The sequence below is a fragment of the Quercus lobata genome, chromosome 2 (assembly GCF_001633185.2).
Source record: "Quercus lobata isolate SW786 chromosome 2, ValleyOak3.0 Primary Assembly, whole genome shotgun sequence".
Taxonomy (NCBI): domain Eukaryota; kingdom Viridiplantae; phylum Streptophyta; class Magnoliopsida; order Fagales; family Fagaceae; genus Quercus; species Quercus lobata.
In genome coordinates this window covers 33453083-33476262 of record NC_044905.1, presented here as the reverse complement: position 1 = coordinate 33476262, position 23180 = coordinate 33453083, and the positions used below count along the sequence as shown (strand labels likewise).

Genomic DNA, 23180 nt, shown 5'->3' with positions numbered 1-23180 from the left:
GAGGACAAGAAAGGAAGAGAGTGAGAGAAAAAAAAATGGAAGTGAGAAAGAAATAGGGAGCAAGAGAGATGGAGACCAGAGAGGAAAGGAAGAGTTGTGTTGTAGATGGAGAGAGAGATATTTGATGGGAGGAAAGAGAAAAACTAATTAAATAAGCCAAAATATTTTTGGCATTGATGTTCGTACTTTCTCATATTTGAGACAATACTGTAGCTGTGTGGCAAATTTTTTTAGATTTGGAATACCTGATGAGGGTTGGTTTTTGGTGTTTGGTGTTTGGCATTTGACACACCTAATGAGAATGCTCTAACAGTGTGATAATGGATTTTTTTTTTAGGTTATGTTAGTGGATGTCCTTTGGACAATTGTTAATAAATCTTTTTTTTTTTTTTTTGAGGAAAACACGTAACATACTTTTATTCAGATAAGCCTAATAAATCGGCTTGAAGTACATCATGAAAATGTGAAGGAATATCCTCCATCCAAACTAACAAATCTGGAATGCCAGCGGCATGTCTAGCCAGATTATGAGCTAAAACGTTACAATCTCTCTTAACATGAGAGTAATGTAATTCTTCAAAATGTTGAGATAACTGTTTGTCCTCCTCAATGAGCAATCCCATTGGTGTTAGCAGCCTTTCTTTCTCCATTAACCCTTTGATAACAGACAAAGAGTCACCCTCTAGTACTGCCCTTTTCACCCCCACTTCCAAAGCAAAAAACAGAGCCCATGCCGCAGCCGTTGCCTCAACATCCTCACTGCCTAGCTCCTGGTGAACCGGTTTTGAGCATGAAGCAATAATAGAACCCTGGTGATCTCTTATAACGACTCCAATGCCAGACTTCTTTTCATGTGTGAAGACAGCACCATCAAAATTAATTTTGAAAAGCTCCGATGGTGGTGGCCTCCAATGAAGTCTGGTACTGCGGTTCTGTTGCACTGGAGTAGTCATAGGTAGTTGTCGAGCATGGTATTTAGCTAACCAAGACTTCGAAATCTGAGGAATTTGGTGAAGTTAGTCCGCCGGTTGGTTGAGATGAACCCGATTCCGCTGGTTCCAGATTGTCCAAGCCGTTACAGCAAAGACCTCTGTTTGATGGTTGTTTGCAATTAACCACGACAGCAGCTCTTTGAAAGTCACGAACCGAACAGCACACCGGAAATTCCATAGCTCCATATCCAACCACACTGTATCTAGTTCTGGGCAGGACCATAGGGCATGCAATGAGTCTTCAGTATGGCCGTGGCATCTGACACATAGGGAGTCCGTTGAGATGGTTCGACGGAATAGTGCCTTCTTTGTCGGCATAACTTCACAGCATGCACGCCATAGCAGTGTTTTCACCTTGGGGGGAACTCGCAGTGACCAGATTCCATTTCACAGCTTCTTCTCTTCATTTGTGGATACTTGTGGTTCAGCAGACAGCTCATATTAGGAAAGATTTAATACCACTTTCATGGGAAATATAAAAAACTGTCAAAAAAATTAATCGCCTTATCATTTCCCTATAAAATGTTTTTAAAAATAGTTTTTGATGAACCAAATAAATCCCTTTGTCCACATAAGCCCACATTGGATGAGGGAAAGCACCATTAATAGTACATTCAATGAGAAACTGTTGCATGCCAATGAATGTAGGAGATGTAGCCATTGGAGAGGATATCAAATCACTTCATTAAAACCACCCAAATATGTTACAAGAGGGTATTCAAGCCACCCTTGAATGCCACCAATGGCTAGAAAGAAAGCCCTATATACATACAATGTCAAACCCTAACAAAAGCTACTCTCATTCATTTTCACACATACTAAGATTAAAGCTCTCGCCATTAGCACTACTTTGTTTTTATCTGACTTTGCCATCGGAGGCTCAGTGGCTAGCACCACACCAGTGACCACTTAAGCAGAGCTTTCTTTTTGCTCTCGTGTAAGACCCCTGACGAGCTAAGATGCATTCTATCTAGAAGATAAATTCAATTGACGATTTTGGCAACATCAGTTTGGAGTCGTCTGTGGGGACGACTTCAAACCCTAGTTTGAAAACGTCACTCTACCCTTTCTAACAACCAGATGGAGTCCAGCTCACCTCAAGATTCGGTAGCACTGGTCCTGTAGGTTTAGACACTCACAGCCAATATAGAAGAGCTCACTAGGCAAAACTAAGAGATGAGACTACAGCTGCAATAGGAGGAGAATCATGAAGGTAACAGGAATGAGGACGAGGAGAACAACAACAGAAGAGATGACTCAAGGAAAACAGATTTGTCTGATGGGGCGAGCAATGACCTCCTCAGAAGCATACGAAAAGAGATGGACGAGCTAAAGAATGTGATGAGGGAGAAGACGAATAAAAACCTAGACGGAATGGTCAAAAGGACTGATTCCCCCTTTACCACAAAGGTCCTAGGATATCCCTTGCCAACAACTTAAGTCGTTTTATGGCTTAAGGGACCCATTGGATCACATAACCACCTTCGAAATGACTCTGAGCTTGTAGCAAACTCCCGATGAGATTTTATGCAGATCTTTCCCTACTACCCTTAAGGGGCTTACAAGAATATGGTTCAGTAACCTTGCTCGATCATCCATAGACAATTTCGAGCAACTAAGCAATTCCTTCATGCTCCACTTCGTTGGTGGTCAACGACAGAAGAGGCCAATGGATCACCTACTTACAATCAAGCAGGAAGAAGGTGAATCATTGAGATCATATGTGAAAAGGTTTAACAAGGAGGTGTTGGAAGTAGACGAAGCTGAAGACAAAATGCAACTGACCACATTCAAAGCTGGGTTAAAATCCAAAGAATTTGTGGTCACCCTCGTGAAAAGTCCTCTCGAATCAATGGCAGAAATGCTGTTAAAAGCCCAGAAATACATGAATGCGAAAAATGCTTTGGCCGTGATTGAACAAGGGGACGAAAGGAAAGACAAAAGGAGCATTCAAGAAGACCCAAAAGGGAAGAAGAGAGAAAGAGGAGATCATTCATCCAATCGCGATAGCGTCAAAAGAAGAGACGACAAGCCTCGAGGACGGTAAAGTTCACACCCCTAGTAATGCCTGTTGACAAAATAATTATGCAAATTAAGGACGACGACGCCCTTAAGTGGCCAAAGCTACTCCACTCATCACCCAGTATTCGTGACAAGAAGAAGTATTGTCATTTCCATAAAGATCACGGGCACTATACGGAGAATTGCAGGGACTTAAAAGAGCAAATAGAAAAGTTGAACTAAAAAGGGAAGCTACAAAAGTTTGTGAAGAAGGATATGTCAGGACAGCATAAGCACGACACATGAGCAAGATTAGAAGAAAATTCTTGGGATGAAGGCTAGTCACAAGACCATCCAAGGAACGCCGTAGGAGAAATAAGGATGATCAACGAAGGCCCTACCGTAGGAGCGTCGTTCAAGTCCCTCAAAAAATCTTAGCAAAGGCAAGTTGACAGCGTCCATCCGATGCCCCTATCTAAGCACCGAAGAAGGAAAAATTTGGATATGTTCTTCTCTGCCCAAGGAGTGAAGTAGCCACACGATGACCCCCTGGTCATCATGCTTATGATAGAAGAGTTCAACACCAGACGGGTCTTGGTGGATAACGGGAGCTTAGCTGACATCATTTACCTTTCTGTCTTCCAGTAGCTAAAGGTGGACCCAAAGAAGTTTCGTCCATTTGAGTCCCCCCTCGTCAGTTTCAGTGAGGACAAGGTATACCCGAAGGGGATAGTAACACTAACAGTCACAGCAGGCTCGTACCCTTTCCAGACAACGAAGCAACTTAACTTCCTTGTAGTTGATTGCTCTTTGTCCTACAATGTCATCATGGGAGATCCACCCTTAACTGGTGGAAAGCGACTACGTCCACATATTGCCTGAAGGTAAAGTTTCCAATGGAACATGAGGTTGGAGAAATAAGGGGAGACCAGGTTTTGGCTTGGGAATGTTACCGGCGATATTGGCCTCAAAATAAAACCATACTTGCATGATCGAGGAAAGGACGCCGGAAGTCATGGAGGCTCTAAAGACAATCAAGTTGGTGGAAGGAGAACCGACGAAGGTAACCAAGGTAGGGACGAATCTAGCTATCTCAACAAGGGAGTAAATTATAGGTTTTTTAAAAGAAATCTTGGACGTATTTACGTGGAGCCATGAGGATATGCCTGGCATATCAGCGGACATCATCCAACATCATCTAAATGTGAATCCCGAAAGAAAACCAATCTAGTAGAGAATGAGGGTTTTCTCCCTTGAACGGAACAGAGCAATCATGGACGAAGTGGACAAGTTGCTTGCCGCCAATTTCATCTGAGAAGTGTATTACCTGGACTAGTTTGCCAAAGTCGTCATGGTTAAAAAGGCAAACGAAAAATGGAAAATGTGCATAGATTTCACAGACCTAAATAGCGCATGCCCCAAGGACAACTTCCCCCTACCAAGGATTGACCAGCTCGTTGATTCAACAGTAGGACATAAACTCCTCACATTCATAGATGCCTTTTCAGGCTACAACCAAATCCAAATGTCAGAGGAGGATTAAGAGAAAACAGCTTTCATCACCAGTTAGGGACTTTATTACTACAGGGTTATACCTTTCGGATTGAAAAATGCAGGGGCCACGTACCAGAGGCTGGTAAATCAAATGTTTAGTAAATAGATTGGGAGAAACATGGAGGTCTAAGTCGATGATATGCTCGTCAAGAGCAAGGAAGAAGAAAGTCATCTGGACGACCTCAAGGAAACCTTTGAAACACTAAGGCAGTACAAAATGAAGTTAAACCCAACCAAATGTGCCTTCGGGGTTTCCTAGGGAAAATTCCTCGGCTTCATGGTATCATAAAGAGGGATAGAAGCTAACCCATAAAAGGTAAAAGCTATCCTCAAGATGTCTTCACCAAAAACCGTCAAGGAAGTACAAAAGCTCACAAAAAGGATCGCTGCCCTTAATAGTTTCATCTCTAAAGCCACAAATAAGCGTCTTCCATTCTTCAAAACACTAAAACAGGCTTTCCCATGGACGAACAAGTGTGAACCAACATTCCAAGAACTGAAGCGCTATCTATGCAACTCCCTCCTCCTAAGTCCGTCTAAAGAAGGCGAGGATCTATTCTTATACCAGGCGGTATCCATGACAGTAGTAAGTGCGTCATTAATCCAAAAAGAGCACAAGGTATAGCACCCAATGTACTATATCAGCCAGGCTTTCCAAGAAGTCGAAGCCAGATGCCCATGCATGGAGAAGTTCACATTTGCCCTGATCATAGCTTCCCGAAAGCTTCATCCATATTTTCAGGCGAATCCCATCCTAGTAATGACGGACCAGCCAATCAAGAAGGCAACGAACAAACCCGAGGCGGTAGGACGAATGGTACAATGGGCTATCGAGCTTAGCCAATTTGACATTGAGTACAAGCCTTGGACAGCCATAAAAGCCCAAGTGTTAGTTGACTTCATCGCAAAGTTCACCATACCTGAAGATGAGGAAATCCAAAACAAGTCAGCCCTATGGACAATACATACAAATGGCTCGTCAATATAGAATATGGGAGGGGTCAGCGTCATCATCTCTTCCCCCGAGGGGGACACCCTAAAATATGGAATTCAGCTTCAATTCCCTGCAACCAACAACGAGGCCGAATACAAGATGATATTGACGAGGCTCAAGGTCGCAAAAGCTTTAGGAGCCAAGAATGTGCTCCTAAAATGTGATTCAAGGCTCGTTGTAAGGCAGATCAACGAGGAGTTTGAAGCAAAAGAAAACAAGATGCAAAAGTACCTAAAGTTAACAAACCAGCTGATTGGAGAGGCTGATGAAGTAGCCAAATATGCATCGTCAGAAGATAAGACAAGTTTGCTAGACCTGAAACTGGAAATGCAAAGATCCTCTAGCACCGAAGAATTTCAGACCTTTTCGATACAAGACCACACCAGCTATACGAGCCCAATCCTATTCTACCTCAGGGACGGGCAATTACCCCCTGATTCAAACGAAGTAAGGAAAATTAAGAAACACGCTACCAGATTCACAATTCTAAACGGTGTGCTCTACAAGAGAGGATTTTCACAACCCTACCTAAGGTGCATTGAAAAGGATGAGTCCAAGTATATCCTAGAGGAAGTCCATGAAGGGATTTGCTGGGATCATATGGATGCAAGGTCTCTAGTAGGGAAAATAATGAGGGCAGGTTATTTCTAGCCCACAATGCAAAAGGAGGCAAAGGAGTTCTTCAAAAAATGTTACAAGTGTTAGAGGTATGGAAACGTTCAGTGGCTGTCAGGGGAAAAGATGACAGCCATAACTTCACCTTGGCCATTTGCCTAGTGGGGGATCGACATTATAGGTCCTTTACCGCAGGCTAAGAAACATGTGAAATTCCTACTTATACCAATTGATTATTTCACGAAATGGGTAGAAGTAGAGGCATTGGAAACAATCAAGGAAGTGAAGATCCAGAACTTCATGTGGAAAAACATCGTGTGCAGGTTCGAAATACCCAGGATGATCATTTCTGTTGGGAAATTTAGACCCCGGTTGATAGAATTAACAAGTTTTAAATCCAAGTTGTTAATTAGATTTATTATCAATAAAACTTGTTAAAACAAACAAACATCAATATCATGTCAAAATAATGCAGCGGAAAAAATAAATAAGATAAGATATGATGACCCATGAAAACCAATGAAACCAGTTTCACAGTAAAAAACCTAGGGGGAAACCTTCCCGAAAAGCAATCCACTATAGTAAAGAGAAGTTTCAAATCTAGTACAAAACCTTTGTCCCTAGACTTTACAATCCCTGTAGATGAACTCACTGCAGAAACCTTTTACCGCTTCAGAACCTTTGAACTCTTCAATATATGAATGCCACCCCTTTTGTTGCACAAATCCCAGTACGTGACTAATTTCTTAGCACGAATCCTAGTATGTGACTCACTCACCAACTTGAAGAAAATTGTTGGCTACAAAGTTCTTCACTTCATCAACAATGAAGATCAAGAAGCACTTGGTTACAAAACCCTAAAGCGAAAAGACGCAATAGCTTTTTTCAAAGAGAATAAGGCATCAGTCACCTTTTTCATATGTTCTCCTTGTATTCTCTTATGTGACGGCCTCTAAAATAAGCCTTATATAGGTCTAGGGTTATGAGAAAAGAAACTCTACACATACATGTCATCGTGGGCCGAAAATCAGATCTAAAAATCTGAATTCTCGTAACCTCAATCGATCGGGAGGTGTCAAAGAGGTGTCGAGCTTTAAACCTCGATAGATACAGCTATCGAGAAGCTATCGAGGAGCTGTCGAAGAGACAGGAGTTTTCTCAATCGATCCACCAGCTGTCGAGAGGTGTCGAGATTGCGATAACAATCAACTGAAGAGCTCAATAGATAGCCTAGCTGTCGAGCAACTGTCGAGCTATCTGTCCGCAGGTGTCGAGCTATCTGTCCAGCTTTAATGAACAACTTTTCTTCACTTGTTTCTTGGTCCAATCTTCATGGCTTTAATACTAGACTTGAACAACATGTTTCTTGAAGTATTAAACACATCCTAGATCTACCCAAATACAAGTAAAGTGCGTTTTATCAAAGGATTAGCCAATTACACAAAATATGTCCTTACCAATTTCTGATAATGATCATTAGTTTGACAACCAAGGTTTCCACACTTTCTGCTCGAACCTCGACATCAAGAACAAAATCTCTTCCTTAAGACATCCTCAGGCCAATGGGCAAACAGAAGTGACGAATTGATCATTGTTGAAGATCATCAAAGCTCGACTAAAAAGGGCAAAGGGGGCATGGCCCGATGAACTACCAAGTGTCTTATGGGCCTATCGGACCACATCCAGAACCCTAACAAGAGAGACACCGTTCAACCTCATATACGGCACAAAAGCTGTAATCCCCGTCGAGATAGGAGTCACCAGCTTAAGAAGGGAGTTTTTTAGTGAAGACGGTATCGACGACCAATTGAAGTTGAACCTGGACTTCCTGAACGAAGTAAGAGACGAAGTATCCCAAAGAATAGCCAAGTACCAGCAAAAGATGACCGAATATTACAACCAGAGGGTAAAACTCAAGAGATTTAGCTCTGAAGACCTCGTCCTATGAAAGGTGACACCGACAACGAAAGATCCAGCACAAGGCAAGCTGGAGCCAACATAGGAAGGCCCATACAGAGTCGTCCACTACTCGAGATAAGGGAGTTATCACCTGGTAGGGTTGGACAAAAAGAAGTTGCCCCACCCATAGAACGTCGAACACCTAAAAAGGTATTATTAATAGGTGTCAAAATTCTTTTGTAAACAATTGAAAGTGTTTTGTGATTTGAAAGCCAATTGATAAACGTACTATTCAGTAATCCTCATTGCAAATGCGTTCAAATAAATGTCCAAAACAAAATTGGCAAGTGATAAAATTCCCTAATCTAAGGGATGTAAATCGCATGACGAAGCAAAAGTGATAAAATTCCCTAAACGGATGTAGATCACTCGACGAGGCATGCGATAAAAGTCCTTAAACGGATGTAAATCACATGGCAAGGCCATATGATAAAATTCCTTAAATGGGTGTAAATCACATGGCAAGGCTAAAGTGATAAAATTCCTTAAATAGATGTGAATTACATAACAAGGCCGAAGTGATAAAATTCTTTAAACGGATGTAAATAACATAACAAGGCCAAAGTGATAAAATTCATTAAATGGATGTAAATCACATAACAAAGCCGAAGTGATAAAATTCCTTAAACGAATGTAAATCACATAACAAAGCCAAAGTGATAAAATTCCCTAAATGGATGTAAATCACTTGACGAAACCATGTGGTAAAATTCCCTAAACGGATGTAAATCACATGACAAGGCCAAAATTATAAAATTCCCTAAACGGATGTAAATCACTTGACAAAGCCAAAATAATAAAATTCCCTAGACGGATGTAAATCACCTAGACAAGGCCAAGTGATAAGATTCCCTACTCTAAGGGATGTAAATCACATAGATGAAGCCAGGTATGTAGATCACTTGGATCAAGCCGAGCAATAAGCTTTCCTGATCCAGGGAAATGCAAGCCATATAAACAGCACTAAGTATTGCTAAATGCATTCACATACGAAGCCTTATTGACAAACGACAGTCCTTACAAAGATGCCTACCACTTAACACAAACAATGGTGGGACCAAGATAAGGTAAAAGCATATGTACAGGGATGGGCCCTAGGCCTCACAGGCCTCGGGCCCAAGCCTCACTACACATTATATGACCCTGTCCCCATTCTTGGACCTTTAGCCTCGACCCAGACACCTCAGGGCCCAATTTGAGCCCAAGAGCTGAAATGAGACCACGCTAGCTTAAATACCTCAAGCAAACCCCCTCGATCACTTCTAACCTGGTCGGGAGCATTATTGCTCGAAGACACCCTGCACTCGACTACCCGGTAGTGCCTTTGAGAACATCGCTGCCAACCGGGCTTTTGAAGGTGGGAATCAATTCCAATGCCACTTCCACCTTTCCCGATGGAGCATCCACTTTGAGATGATGGAATTAGATCCCCATTCACACTAGTAAAGGGAAGTAATCATAGCACCTCCACTTATCCTAGCCTATAAATAGGAGAAGAGAATGAGAAATAAGGGGTTGTTAATTCTGGAGAAAACATTGAAAGAAGAGAGAAACCACTCTAAGAGAGAAAGGTAGTGACTCTGTGAGGAAAAGAGAAGGGTTTGAGAAAATAGTAGTGTGTTCGGGTCTCCAAGTATAAGGCCACCTATAGTAGGAAACCCAAAACCCACAAATACAAATAAATTGTGAGCCCAAATAGAGGCTGGGCCCAATAGCCATATTTTGGGTACGCACAGCATACAACAAATATGCATGAAAGACAACTTAACCATTATGAATTGTGTCTAAATTGCAAAAAGCCTCAAAACAACAAGGCACCATCATAAAATGTTTGGAATTAGCAAAGGCCCAAAAACATACAGGACACTATAAAAAAAAATAAAAAATAAAAAAAGAAGAAGGAAACGAAAATGGTAAAATAGTCAAGAAGTAGCAACATTACCTCCAATAACAGGACCAGGAAGGGTGGTTCTAGGCTCTCTTTGGCAGGAGCAACAGCAGCTTGGGCAACCTCATCAGCCTCCATCTCCTTGTCTACCTGCTTGAAGTTGAGGTTCTCCAGGTCAAATCCTGACATATGCTTCAACAGATACCTTTAAAAAAGCTCGAAACCTTTATAGTACTAGCAAAAGATGACGGTGTTGTACTCCTCAGTAAGATGGAATGCCTAAACAGCCTTGGCAACCACAGTTTTAACTTTTTGGTTGGCCACCTGTAGTTGCTCGTCTTTCTGCGCTATCAACAGCTTCTCCACCCTAAGCTCCTCGGTCAAGGCCTTATCCTTCTCCTTGGCGGAGTTCCCCTCGTCCATGGCTACTATGAGTTCCTTCCTCAGCTTGGAGCTCTCTGCTTCTAGCATTTCTGCCTTGGAGCCAACCACAATCGCCTTCTCCTCGTGAGTCAAGAGCTCCGTGGTGATATGAATCATCTCTCCCAGCACCTAACAAAACATAAGCTAAGAGACAAAGATAACATTCTAAGAAAAAGGAACTATTAAAACCAATATATACCTAGACAAGCTTGTGTATATGACGGTTCACCACATCGTGAGAAGGGACCCCTAAAAGCTCCCTTAGGTCATTTGTGGTAACGACATTGTGCGCCCTTATTAAGGCCACTTCAGCATCGTCCCACATGCTAGCATCCGCCTTCTCCTTGCCTTTTCCACTAGTCTTACGCCTTTTTGGACAAGAAGTGATCTTCTCAATGGAAGTAGTAGGAGAAGCAACCTGAGTCCCCTCAAAGGCCAGGACAAGAGGAGCCGTCTCAGGAGTCTCCTTCTGGACGACCCATACCTCCCTATAGCCGATGCTAGAAAAGGGCTCGTTCTTCTTAGCCTTCATGTGGGCATACATCTCCTGGTTAAACTTGGTCGTCATCTCTATGGTAGGCAAAGAAGATCAGCACAAGACAAGACATGTAAGAAAAAAAAATCCTCTCAAGCAAACTTACTTTTCTCCTCTATCTGTATAGCTCACAGGACAAAAGAAGAAGGCTTCGGACCCAGGAAGTGACGAGCTAAAGTCCAAGGATCGACGAGGTTGTCAAAATCCTCGATGGTCTCCACATACTCAGTGGCTACTTGAACACACCCTTTGTACCTGCGTTTGAGTGGTAGACGCTTTTTTGCTGCATGAACAAACACTACAAGGTTAGAGATGGACGATGATAAGAATTTTAAGAAAACACTCACGAAAGATTACGCACCTAATTTCGGGGTCCCCCACCTACGAAGCAACCTAGGAACCTCACCCCAAAGTTCATCAAAGGGAGTCTCCCAACCATCACCTGATACAAAGAAGTATCTAGACTTCTAGTATCGAAAAGACGAAGGAAGATCAACAATGATCCTAGCCTTCCTAGAACAAGTTCGTAATACCCGAATTCTTTTAATTTTGTTAAACAATACAAGTGAACGAATTCGTCTAGCCTAATCATATCTCCTTTGGTGACAATCATCCAAATCTCCATACAACTAATCACAATCCTCCAAAAATTAGGCATAAGTTGCCCAAAAGCGATATTTAAGTGATGGAGGAGCTCCATTATGAAGGGATGGATGGGAAACCTAAGGCCACTCAAGAAAGCCGCCTTATAAAAACACACCTCCCCAAGGGTAAAAGAGCAAGATTTTTCTCCCTCACAAGGGAGATGAATCCTGGTCTCGTCAAGAAATTGAAACCTATCCCTGAACCTTGTAAGGGTCTCCACGTCTAGCATTCACTCCTCTTTAAGAGCGTGAAAAGCCCTAATTTCCCTCCAATGAGGAGAGAGGGAAGACGAAGGGACAGAAGCAGTGGTATCCCTTTCCACCTCAACTAGGTCATCACTAGATGATAACCTTGTCTCCAACTCGCTAGACCTCACCTCAGATGTAACCCTTTCCTCTCCAGACATCTCTCAAAACCAATTTAAGGATTGGAGCAATATGGGGTACAAGTCAGCCAACACTAAACCTAAATTGCTACCCTCGAATACAAAACTCTTAATCATGGGGCAACAACCACTAGAAGACCCAAGAAAAACCCCTAGGCGAGCAAAGAAAAACGACATAGAGGGAGAAAGGCACCTAATTTTAGAGGGATCAACCATCAATCAAAAAAAAAAAAAAAGGAAATTTTCTTCAAAGGAAGGAAAGGAAAAAGTAACTTTCTGAAAAAGGAAAAGGAGAGGATCGTACCTTAATAAGGGGAATAATCAAGCTTGCAAGGAAGAAAAACACAGATAAAAATGGAGAAAACAAATAAAAGGAAGCAAAGAGAAATGGAAGAAGAAAGAAGGAGTTTAAAAGGCTCACTTAGAAACTGAAAAATCGCTGGAAACCCAAAAATCTCTTTGGAGGAAATTCCACTCCCAGCCAACCAGAACGTGACACGTGGCCATGCTCTATATGGCACTATCACGTCGCATTGAATGTAAGAAAAAAGGAATCCCAGAAGCCATGTTTGGATAATGGAGACCCTTCATATTCCTATGATCATCATCACGCAGGTGAACGACCATGGAATAGGGGGGCAGCTGACGAACCAAATAAATCCCTTCGTCCACATAAGCCTACACTGGATGAAGAAGAGCGCCATTAATATTAGTAAATTCAATGAGAAACCGTTGCACGCCAATGAATGCAGGAGATGTAGCCGTTGGAGAGGATATCAAATCACCTCATTAAAACCACCCAAAGATGTTACAAGACGACATTCAAGCCACCCTTGAATGCCACCAACGGCTAGAAGAGAAAGCCCTGTATATATACAGTGTCAAACCCTAACAAAAGGTACTCTCACTCATTTTCACACATACTAAGATTAAAGCTCTCGCCATTACTATTGCACTTTTTTTATCTAACTTTTCCATCGGAGGCTCAGTGGCCGACACCACACTAGTGACCACTCAAGCAGAGCTTTCTTTTTGCTCTTGTGCAAGACCCCTGACAAGCTAAGCTGCATTCTATCGGGAATCAATTCAACTCACGATTTTGGCATCATCAGTTTCTAAACCAATACCCTTAGGGCATTTTTAACATTTTCCTTTTTTATTTATTTCTACAATTGATGGCCTAATACCCATTTGAGACACAAATTGTGGTTCCCATTTTTGTGTGAAATTCTTATTATTGTGTCTTTCAGCGTAATGAAACCCTTTTACATACAAATTGAACCCAACACCTCTTTAAAACGTGATCTTTGGTTGGAAAGGTTGGTGGTCCTTCAAACTAATATAAACTTATTATCATTTCATCTGTACAACGATTGAAATCAATAAATGAGATGAAGTTTATTTTTCATTTGGGACAAGGTAAATAGTCTTAAAACTAGAGACATTTTTTGAGTTAGCTACAGAGATTAAATTAATGATGAAAACAACCTGTTAAGCGGGGCAAATAATGTAAAGCTACGAAAGTCACTCTAATTTACATCCAAGATATCATTACTAGATGGGTTAATGAGCTTTGACACAACTTTTCCTTTGATAATCCATTATAACTGTGTTATGCTTTTTATATTTAAATTAGATTATAAGTGGTGTAACATTGCAATAAAGTTACACTAAGTGTAACTTAAACACAACCTCTCTCTCTCTCTCTCTCTATATATATATATATGCATATATAATCATTTATATGATGAAAAAAAAAAAAAAAAAAGAATTTAGCTGATGTGCACATTGAAGGAGCCTGCAATTCATAAATTGATAAATAAACTTGAATAAAAGAAGAAAATATCAAAGAAGACCGTTACTATGTTAAAACGCTGCAATCTACATATCTTGGGTGTTGGTAGATGCTACTGTGCATGAAGTCCATCTAACTGTTCATTGATCATACCATACGCATAATTTGATTCCTTTGAAGCAATAATTAAAGCTTAAACCCTTCACAGCTTCACCAAACCTAAAGGAACAACTGGTCAACTAGTTTTTCTCACCAATGCAAACTGTTTGACCTAATTAAGATTAAAGAATGCAGTGGATAATGAGAAAGGAAATTGGTTTTGGGGCATGGGTTTGAAGTGCTGTAATAGTTAGCTATTTATTTAAGAAGCATAAGAAATAACTAAATGCAAAACTATTAGATATGTAATAGAAATACTTGAAAATAATAAAAAGCTTAATTTGAGCATGGTGCAGCTAACATATACTCCATAATAATAGTCCTAAAAAAGGCATCTTACCAACCACAACCTCCAGCTCCATAATAATACTCCATTTCGAACTGCCTAGTTAGCTTGGAACGCTTCTCTAACCACTAAAGGTTCAGGTGTGAGGATATTGCTCTAGCTGTCTCTTTATTGCTTTCATTGATAAACTTGTTAGTTTTTACGTCATACAATGTCAGCACAGAAATTGAACTATCTTCCTGTCAATTAAAGGAGATAACTGGTCTTAAATCTGCACTCATTGATCTTTTAGTTGCACTAGCTACTTCAATTTGTCAAACATGAACTTACCCAACCTTTTGTGTTTGTTATGGTACAAGGTAAATCAACAGGCATTAGTCCTTTAATGCAAATGAAGTACACATATTGATTAAGAGGGGAAATTATATTTTTCTATTAAATTATCACCTTGATTATATTCCACTCTCTAAACTAGGAATGACAATTTTGCCTAGCTTCGCTTGACCAGTCCCTTCCTGCTTCACCCCGTGTGGATTTTCTCTAGTCCACCCCACAAAAGTGATGGGACGGGGATGAGGTGAGATTTTAGACCCGTACCACAAGGCGGGACGGGAATGGGTTTAAACTTTTTAGACCCGCCCCATCCCTGCCCCACCTCACATTGATAAAATGTTAAATGGGAAATTTTTTATACTCTAAAATCTTAGTATTTAAACAAACATATCATCAGTTTATTTTATTTTACCTAATAAGGCTTTCTGCCTCTTCTTTTTTTTTTTTTTTTTTTTTTTTCTAGCAATGGAAATAAGGTACTAATTTTAACATTTTCTTTTGTCTTTATTATAAACAAATTTATATATTATTGAATAATTTATTTTTTTTATTATGAGATTTTTGCTTTTGTTGTAATATTGTCTTGTTGAACACTTTAATAATATTATTCAATTTTTGCTAAAAATTAATTTGTTTTGATGGGATAAATTTATTTATAATTTCAAATATATTTTTATAAACGAAACATATTTTATTAAAAACAATTGTAATAGTTATGTGCAAATTAACAAGAAGTAGAGTTTTATTGCCGTCCCTACTGGCCTACTCTGAACTATCGAAACGCATGATCAATCCCCCAATTTCAAATATATGTTACACTTAACTCTCTAATGTTTATTTTGCTATTAACTCTAACAAAATTTAGCATTGAAATACTAATTTATCCCTCAATCACTAGTTTTGTAGAGAGAGATAAATTGATCTTTTAGTTATAAATTCCATCAAACTTAACACCAAAACAAACGGTTAGAGGGACATTGAAACAAAATTATAACTATAAGGGATCAATCATAAATTTCAATAGTTAAAAGAGTAAGTGTAATCAATGTGATAATTTAAGGTGAAAATATGTAATTTGCAATCAATACTGAAATAACCTTTTAGATTTGGTCATAAAATGCAAAGCTACACATAAACACCTCTAAATCTATCCCCACCCCCTCGCGCGGCTAAAATGCTGCCATTTTTTTTTTTTTTTTTTTTTGATAGGGTAAAATGCTGCCATTGATATCATTGCTTACTGTGTTAATTAATGAGCACATTTAACTACAGAAATTAATCAATGATGAATATACGTACCCTTTGTGGTTCATCATTTGTGCGAGGAAAAGCTACAAACCGCGCTAAAAACACTGTTGAAAAACGCTACCAATTAAGCTCCAAATCAGTCATTTTTTTGTAAGGGAATAGGGAAGGGGTTATGATAAAGTACATCTTGAAAGAAGGAATATTTCAACTATTATTGAATCAGAAAATTGGAATATCAACTGGGAAGCGATCTTACACGTTCATTTTAGCACTAAAATGATGGTAACAGATCAACTATTTGGTCTTATTATACGTACTCTTACTTCAATAATCCAGTGTCACAACCATGAGCTTGATTGGTAGCATTTCAGTTCAAAGAAATTTTATGAAGATTGCGCAATATTAATGGACTGAAATCATTAGGCAAGCTGGCTTTACATGCTTGTTCTTGTAACTCAGATTAATAAGATAGCAAATATATATATATATAGAGAGAGAGAGAGAGTAGATTCTTGGCCTTACTGCCTTGTGCATTTATATTTCGTACACTAGTTAGTTGGGATTGCACAAAATTTCTTCTCTTTTCTGTTTGCCATGGTAATTGAAGAAAGGGAGATATCAATATTTAGCTTGACTAGTCAGTGACATGATCATAAACATTTAACATATATTTGACAAAAATAGAAGAATGTTTTCTGATGACTCTCTCTCCACTATCATTGCACCTTAGAACAACATACACATACTACCGTCTTCTGTGTTAGAATTATTTTTCTCCTTTTTTTTTCCTCTCACATGCATAATGCATTAAATGCCAATCTCGTCCGTACGAACTACGAAATGTCAACAATTTATTTATTTGTTTAATATCAATTAATCTACATAGAAAAATCAAAAGGTATACAAATTGTTTGTTATTTAAAATGTTTAATGACGTAACACTTAATATACTATTGGATCCAATAAAATAAAATCTTAAATGTAAGATGGATGCTTTGCACTCCGTTGGATCTTGTTTCTAAATCTAAACTGCTCCAATAATTGTTGGATCTTGAAAATAAAAATTTAACTGTATTAGATGAACACTCTATGGTCTATACACTATTGGATGATGTTCCCAAAATCTAAGTTGCTCCAATAATCTTACCTTGTTTGCTAAAACTACTAATTAATATGCAATACATTTGCATATGACATACTAAAACATTCTTGACAATTTATATTTCCTACCTATGTCAAATATAGCATCCAAATAGGTTGTTTACAATTTATATTTCCTACTTATGTCAAATATAGCATCCAAATAGGTTGTTTTTCTCCTTGGAAGAGGCGAGAAATGACTTGATGAACCGTTCCATTTGCTACGCATTGGCCCCATTCACTTGTTTATTGTAGAAGCTGTAAGTGCACAGTACCTCACCACTATGAATAGTACCGTGGGGTTGAAACATGAGAGTGCCCACATGGTATTGGTTTTAATTTCATCTTTAAAAGGTTTATAAAAAAATAAAAAAATAAATTCATCTTTAAAATTAAAAGTTCTATTATCATCTTTGAAAATTTAAAATATTTTGGGTTATTTCATTCACTTCCGTTAATTTTTTTTTTTTTTTTTTTTTTTGCCAACGTATTTTGTGGAATGTATAAAAATAGAATATTAATATTTTAGGGACAAAATTAGAATCTAAATAACTACGTTCTTTTTTTATATAGATATAATTCAAGTCTTATTTTAAGAATCAAAATATGCATTTCGTTTGACATACTACAAAGCAAGGTGGTCGATACCCAACTGGTAGCGGTCGATATGTACCATACCGGTACATATACCAATATTGAAATGCCAACATTTCGTACCGGTTTAAATACCGGCCGATTCCGGGCATTACCGGCCAATACCCAAAAAAAAAAAAAAAACTTTTTTTTTTTTTATAATTATACTTTACCCACATGTGGTTTGTCTTTAATTTGACTTACCTACCCGTGGTTTCAATTTTGACACTTTATCCACCTATGATTCCCTCTGTTATTAATCCATAACCCACTCTCCTTTAGCCATTACTCTAACACATAATATGTCAAAAACAAAAGCCCAAACAAATCAAAACACTCCTTACTCCCAAAACTCACTCCCATCCAACTTGCTCACCAAACTAAGATCCTAGATGCTACAATGCAATGCGCTTGAGACTCTAGACCGAGAACCATCTAGGCTTTGATCATGCAAGTAACCCAAGAAAGAAGGAGCTTTGATTCTGGGTTCATCGTTTCGTTCACACTAGGGGTTTTTGCCTCCATACGGGTAGCCTTGGAACTTGTAAATGTGAAAATGATAATTTAAATTAGAATTTAAGATTGACGTGAAAAATAATTGGTCATGAGTGAATCTCTTATGGACAAATACAGTTTCTTAGAAACTTTTTTGAAGGAATGAATGAACCATATTTTTTAAATCTTAAGAAATGAATGAACCGTATTTTATCATTCAAGAAACCATATGTAGCATTTAAAAGTCCTGGTGAAAGCATCATCTATTGTGATAATTATGTTACGTGAAAATGTGGTTTTTGCCTTAGGATCATGCCTATCCTTGAACCGATGAAGTCGGCTTTACTATTCACACACGCAGCAACAAGGTCAAGGGGTTGTTACCATGCCTTTTCTGGTTCACCACTAGTTTTTCACAAATATCCTTAGGCTCTTGTTTTTTACGAATTAAAATCGCACTTAGAAAAAAATTATGGAGTAAGGCTACACATTACTTAGTATTTAAATTGAAGCTTGGGTTAAATCATCAATAATTATTGCGCAATGAACTCACCCAAGCAACAAATGAACCCAGAATCAAAACTCCTTCTTCCTCGAGTTACTTGCACGATCAAAGCCCAGATGGTTCTCGGTCTAGAGTCTCAAGCACATTCCTTTGTAGCATCTAGGATCTTAGTTTGGTGAGCAAGTTGGATGGGAGTGAGTTTTGGGAGTAAGGAGTGTTTTTATCTGTTTGGGCTTTTGTTTTTGACATATTATGTAGTAGAGTAACGACTGAAGGAGAGGTGGGTTACGGATTAGTAACGGAGGGAATCACAGGTGGGTAAAGTGTCAAAATTGAAACCACAAGTAGGCAAGTCAAATTAGAGGCAAACTACTGGTGAGAAAAGTGTAATTATCCCTTTTTTTTTTAGATTTGTAATTATTGAATTTTTGTAATGGCAGAATGATAACTTATTTGCATTAACTTATTAGTATTATTTGTTTTCTTAGTATGCAATGAACAATTAAGCTTTCTATTTTTATATTGTGTTTTTTTTTCTTTTAATTAATGCTAAAATTTAAAACCATGTTCTGAATTGAGGAAATATTTTATAGTAAACTTTTATATTTATTATAATATATATATATATATATATAAAATAACGGTAAACCCAAAATGGTACACCAGTATTGACCCGTACCGAATAGGGATGGCAATTTTGCCCCGCCCCGCTTGACCCGCCCCTCTCCGCTTCGCCCCGTGCGGGTTTTCCCCACCCCGCAAAGGTGGTGGGGTGGGGATGGGGCAAGATTTTAGACCCGCACCATGGGGCGGGGCGGGGATGGGTTTACATTTTTTAGACCCACCCCGCCCCACCCCACCCCATCCCCGCCCCGCCCTGCATTAATAAGGGTTAAAAGGTAATTTTTTCATACCCTAAAACCCTACTATTTAAACAAAAATATCATCATCTTATTTTATTTAAGTGGAGATTCTTTTTGAAGAACTAGGCAATTTTTATTTTGTTATGTATTAGGAGTTTGAATTATTTTATTGTGTCATACTATGAGATTTTTGTTGTGATATTATCTTATTAAATATTTAGATAATATTATTTAGTATTTGCTAAAAATTAGTTTGATTCGATAGAATAAATTTATTTATAATTTCAAGTATATTTTTATCATTGAAACATGTCATTTTATTTGAAAAAATGGTAATAGTTGTAGGGAAAATTAACAAGAAATAGAGTTTTACAGTGTAGGGCGGGGTTTCGCGGGTCTTCGCGGGGCCTTAAGGGGCGGGGATGGGGCAAGAAATTTTCCCCGTCATGCAGGGCGGGGCGGGGATGGGGTAAGAAAAATCCATGCGGGGCGGGGGCGAAGATCCCATCCTTTGGCCCCGTCCCGCCCCATTGCCATCCCTAGTACCGAAATATATCATTCTACTAGTCAAATCGATATAACCTTCGGTACAAAATTAACTCCCTTGCCACAAAGCACAAACAACTTAATTAAAGTATACTAAAAAAAAAAAAATTTAAATATTTACAGATAAAATTAGAACTTATTAGATCTTGGGGATGAAAATGAAAATAGAACATAATTATATTTTATAGACGAAAAGAATATTTTAACCATCGTACTATAAAGCATTAGCTTTCTTGTTGGTAAAATTTAGATGGTTGTACTGATTGATATAAATATATAATCATAACCTACTTACATATTGGTCTATACACTCACCATGTAGCCAAGATCATGAAGTGAATATAAGAATATTTATATTTGCTAATGCAAAAATTATTGTCTATTTAAGCATAAGAACTACTCCCTCCGTCCCACTTTGTTTGTCCTCTATTCTATTTTGAGATGTTCCAAAATATTGTCCTGTTTCTAAAAATAAAAGTCATTAGTTTACTAATGTTCCTATTATACCCCTATTAATTAACTAATTCAATTTTTTGATAAATTTATTTAAGGGTAATTTTGGAAACTTGTACATTTTTAAAAAGTAGACAAGGTAATAAATGATGTTCCCTTAAAAAATTTGACTTTTCAAACAGGACAAACAAAGTGGGACGGAGGAAGTAACTTTTTTATTTTACATAATTACTTTTCAAAAACACTCTCATAAGATTATCTATTCTACAAACTATTTCAATAAAATATTCATCTGTATTCACATAAATATTTTTGCAAAACACTCACACACACTACTCAAAAAAATGAATTGAGAAATAAATAAAATATGTTTTTAAATATTAATAGTAGCCGTATAAATTTATACAGATACTATAATTGTGGACAAGATAAGAATAATTTTAAACAAACTTATGTGAGTGATTTTTTTGGGTTGGATAGCCAAAATTTTGCATTTATGCAATTTTACATCTAATGTAACTAGGCAGGTGCTCATCTGCCATATGTACAAATTCAAAGATAAAGAGTATTCATCAAAAAAAAAATATATTCAAAGATAAAGAGTAACTCAAAGACATACATGTTCAAAGAATTTTTATGACCTAGTATTTTAGTTAAATGTTTCCATGATCATGGCCCCTTTTCTAATTTCACAATCTGGGTCGCTAGGGGTAAAAATATGGATTTTTAAGGGGGCACATCTATCAATCAATAATTTATTTGATTTGGACCGGGTTTGGCTCTCCCATACCGGGCCACCTCCATGTAATGTATTAAAATAGTACCCTTTTTTTTAAACAATAGTTCCCTAATTTTAAGACATGTCTTTCTCACCTCCTCGAGTACATAATTTTCCCATTTTATCCCCATTTCATCGTCTCCTCCTAGTCCCTACTTCATCAATGACATGGGGTCGTTTTCTTAGTTAATTATATTTTTAGTTTTTTTACCTCTAGAAGTCCAAAGTTTATGAGTATGGGTAACATATCTCTATATATTGAAGCAAAGAAGATCAACAAGAAAGGAAAAACTAGCATAAGAAACCAAATTAAGTCTTCCTTCTTAAATGGATTCCTCAGCAACTCTTAGTAGCCGTGCCCAACTTGTCTCTAGAGAATGTGACAACATATTTCCGAGCACAAAATACCTATCCTCTCAAAGGACACCTTCGTTTTCCTCCTCCTCAACACTTTCACCATGTTCTTCTTCCTTTGGATCTTCCAATTTTGCTGATGATTCCCCACTTAGTCCAGCCACTCCCCTTAGATATTCCGGTGTTCCATTTTCTTGGGAACATTTACCAGGAATTCCCAAGAAAAAACAAGCATCCAAGAAAGAATCCTCATCAAAGCTCCTTCCATTGCCACCAACTAGTACCACAACTCCAAGCTCTAGGAAATCCCACTTGGAAGATGTGGTTGGGAAGAAGAATTGTAAGCAGACTTTTGAAAAAGATCCATTTTTTGCAGCATTGGTTGAGTGCTCCAAGGATGATGATCAAGATCAAGAACCAAGTAAAAGCATTTGGAATAGTGCTAAGGTGTCTAGGAGTCTAAGTGATCGTTTTGGTTTTATTAGTCTTTACACTTCTTGCAAGAGAACTTCTGCAATCTCAGAGTCCATAATCTATCTTCCAAGGTCAAGCAGAACCTCCTATGATCTGATCTGATTCATCACCGTTCCAGCTGATCAACTTGGTATAATTTTCAATGATTCGACTGCCGGGTTTGTGTTTTCTAGTTATAAAACAAAGCACTTTTCTTTTCCTTTTTTTTAATTTCCCTGTTTTTGTTTTTTTACCTTTGTTGGTATTTGGACTGGAAGAGGACAAGTATGTATCAAAAAAATATTTAAGTTATTGTAACATGTCAATATTACTGGGAAGCAGTGTTAGACTTAGACCCTGCTTTGTTTAGTGAATGATTTGCATTTTTTTTAATCCTATTTTTGCATTGTGTTGTCAAAATCTATTTATAATATATGATGTTTGCTGTATTTCATGTGATGCATGAGACAACAGGAGTGAGATTTACTTAAGCCCATGTGGGAGGAAGATGTAGGACCATAGTGTACAAGACAGCTATGGTATTAATTTGTCTTTTATGTTTTATTTTTATGATATCCATAATAACATATTATTTTTATTTATTTTTTCAAACGATGACACAATTCTGACACACTCTTACGTGTGTATCGGGAAAATGTTAGTTGTTGAGTTACCTTTTTCATATTTTATACTATTTTTCCTTAGTATCTCATAAATTTTTCCTGATGTATACTCTATAATATGTTCTTAATCGAGTAAAAACTTTGATAAAGTTGTTTATGTATTTTACCTTATATTTTTCAATAAAATTTGACAACATGGTTGTATTAATTTTTTATGTATTAATTAATACAACACATCATTTCATAAATACAATTATATAATTTATTGACCAATGCAACAAATTGAATTTATCTGAGAACATAATATGTACAATATCTATGAAATTATATCCTTTTTAAAACTACCCAAAGGCGTCTTAGGCTAGTAATGTTTTGGCTTCCTTTGTTCCCTTTTTTAAGTAGTGAGTTTATGTTCAATTTGCTGTCTCCTCCTCTGAAAATGAATTTGACTTCCCTTAATTCTCCCCCCTTCGGAAAAACTTTTTATAAACATATTCTTAAAATTGATCTAGATGCTAGGTACCC

The 23180-nt window shown here is 38.0% G+C and overlaps 3 protein-coding genes across 3 annotated transcripts; 2 read left to right on the top strand and 1 right to left on the bottom strand.

Annotated features, from left to right (window-relative positions):
* Window positions 1–416: 416 nt before the first annotated feature.
* On the bottom strand, window positions 417–953 carry LOC115963377. The gene has a single exon (XM_031082350.1). The coding sequence runs from the start codon at window positions 951–953 to the stop codon at window positions 417–419; it is 537 nt and encodes a 178-aa protein (XP_030938210.1).
* A 1708-nt stretch (window positions 954–2661) lies between these two features.
* LOC115963368 lies at window positions 2662–3039 on the top strand. Its single transcript, XM_031082340.1, has one exon. It carries the CDS (start codon window positions 2662–2664, stop codon window positions 3037–3039), a length of 378 nt encoding a protein of 125 aa, XP_030938200.1.
* An 18353-nt stretch (window positions 3040–21392) lies between these two features.
* Window positions 21393–22486, top strand: LOC115977841. Its single transcript, XM_031099866.1, has one exon. It carries the CDS (start codon window positions 21553–21555, stop codon window positions 22153–22155), a length of 603 nt encoding a protein of 200 aa, XP_030955726.1. The 5' UTR covers window positions 21393–21552; the 3' UTR covers window positions 22156–22486.
* Window positions 22487–23180: the final 694 nt, after the last annotated feature.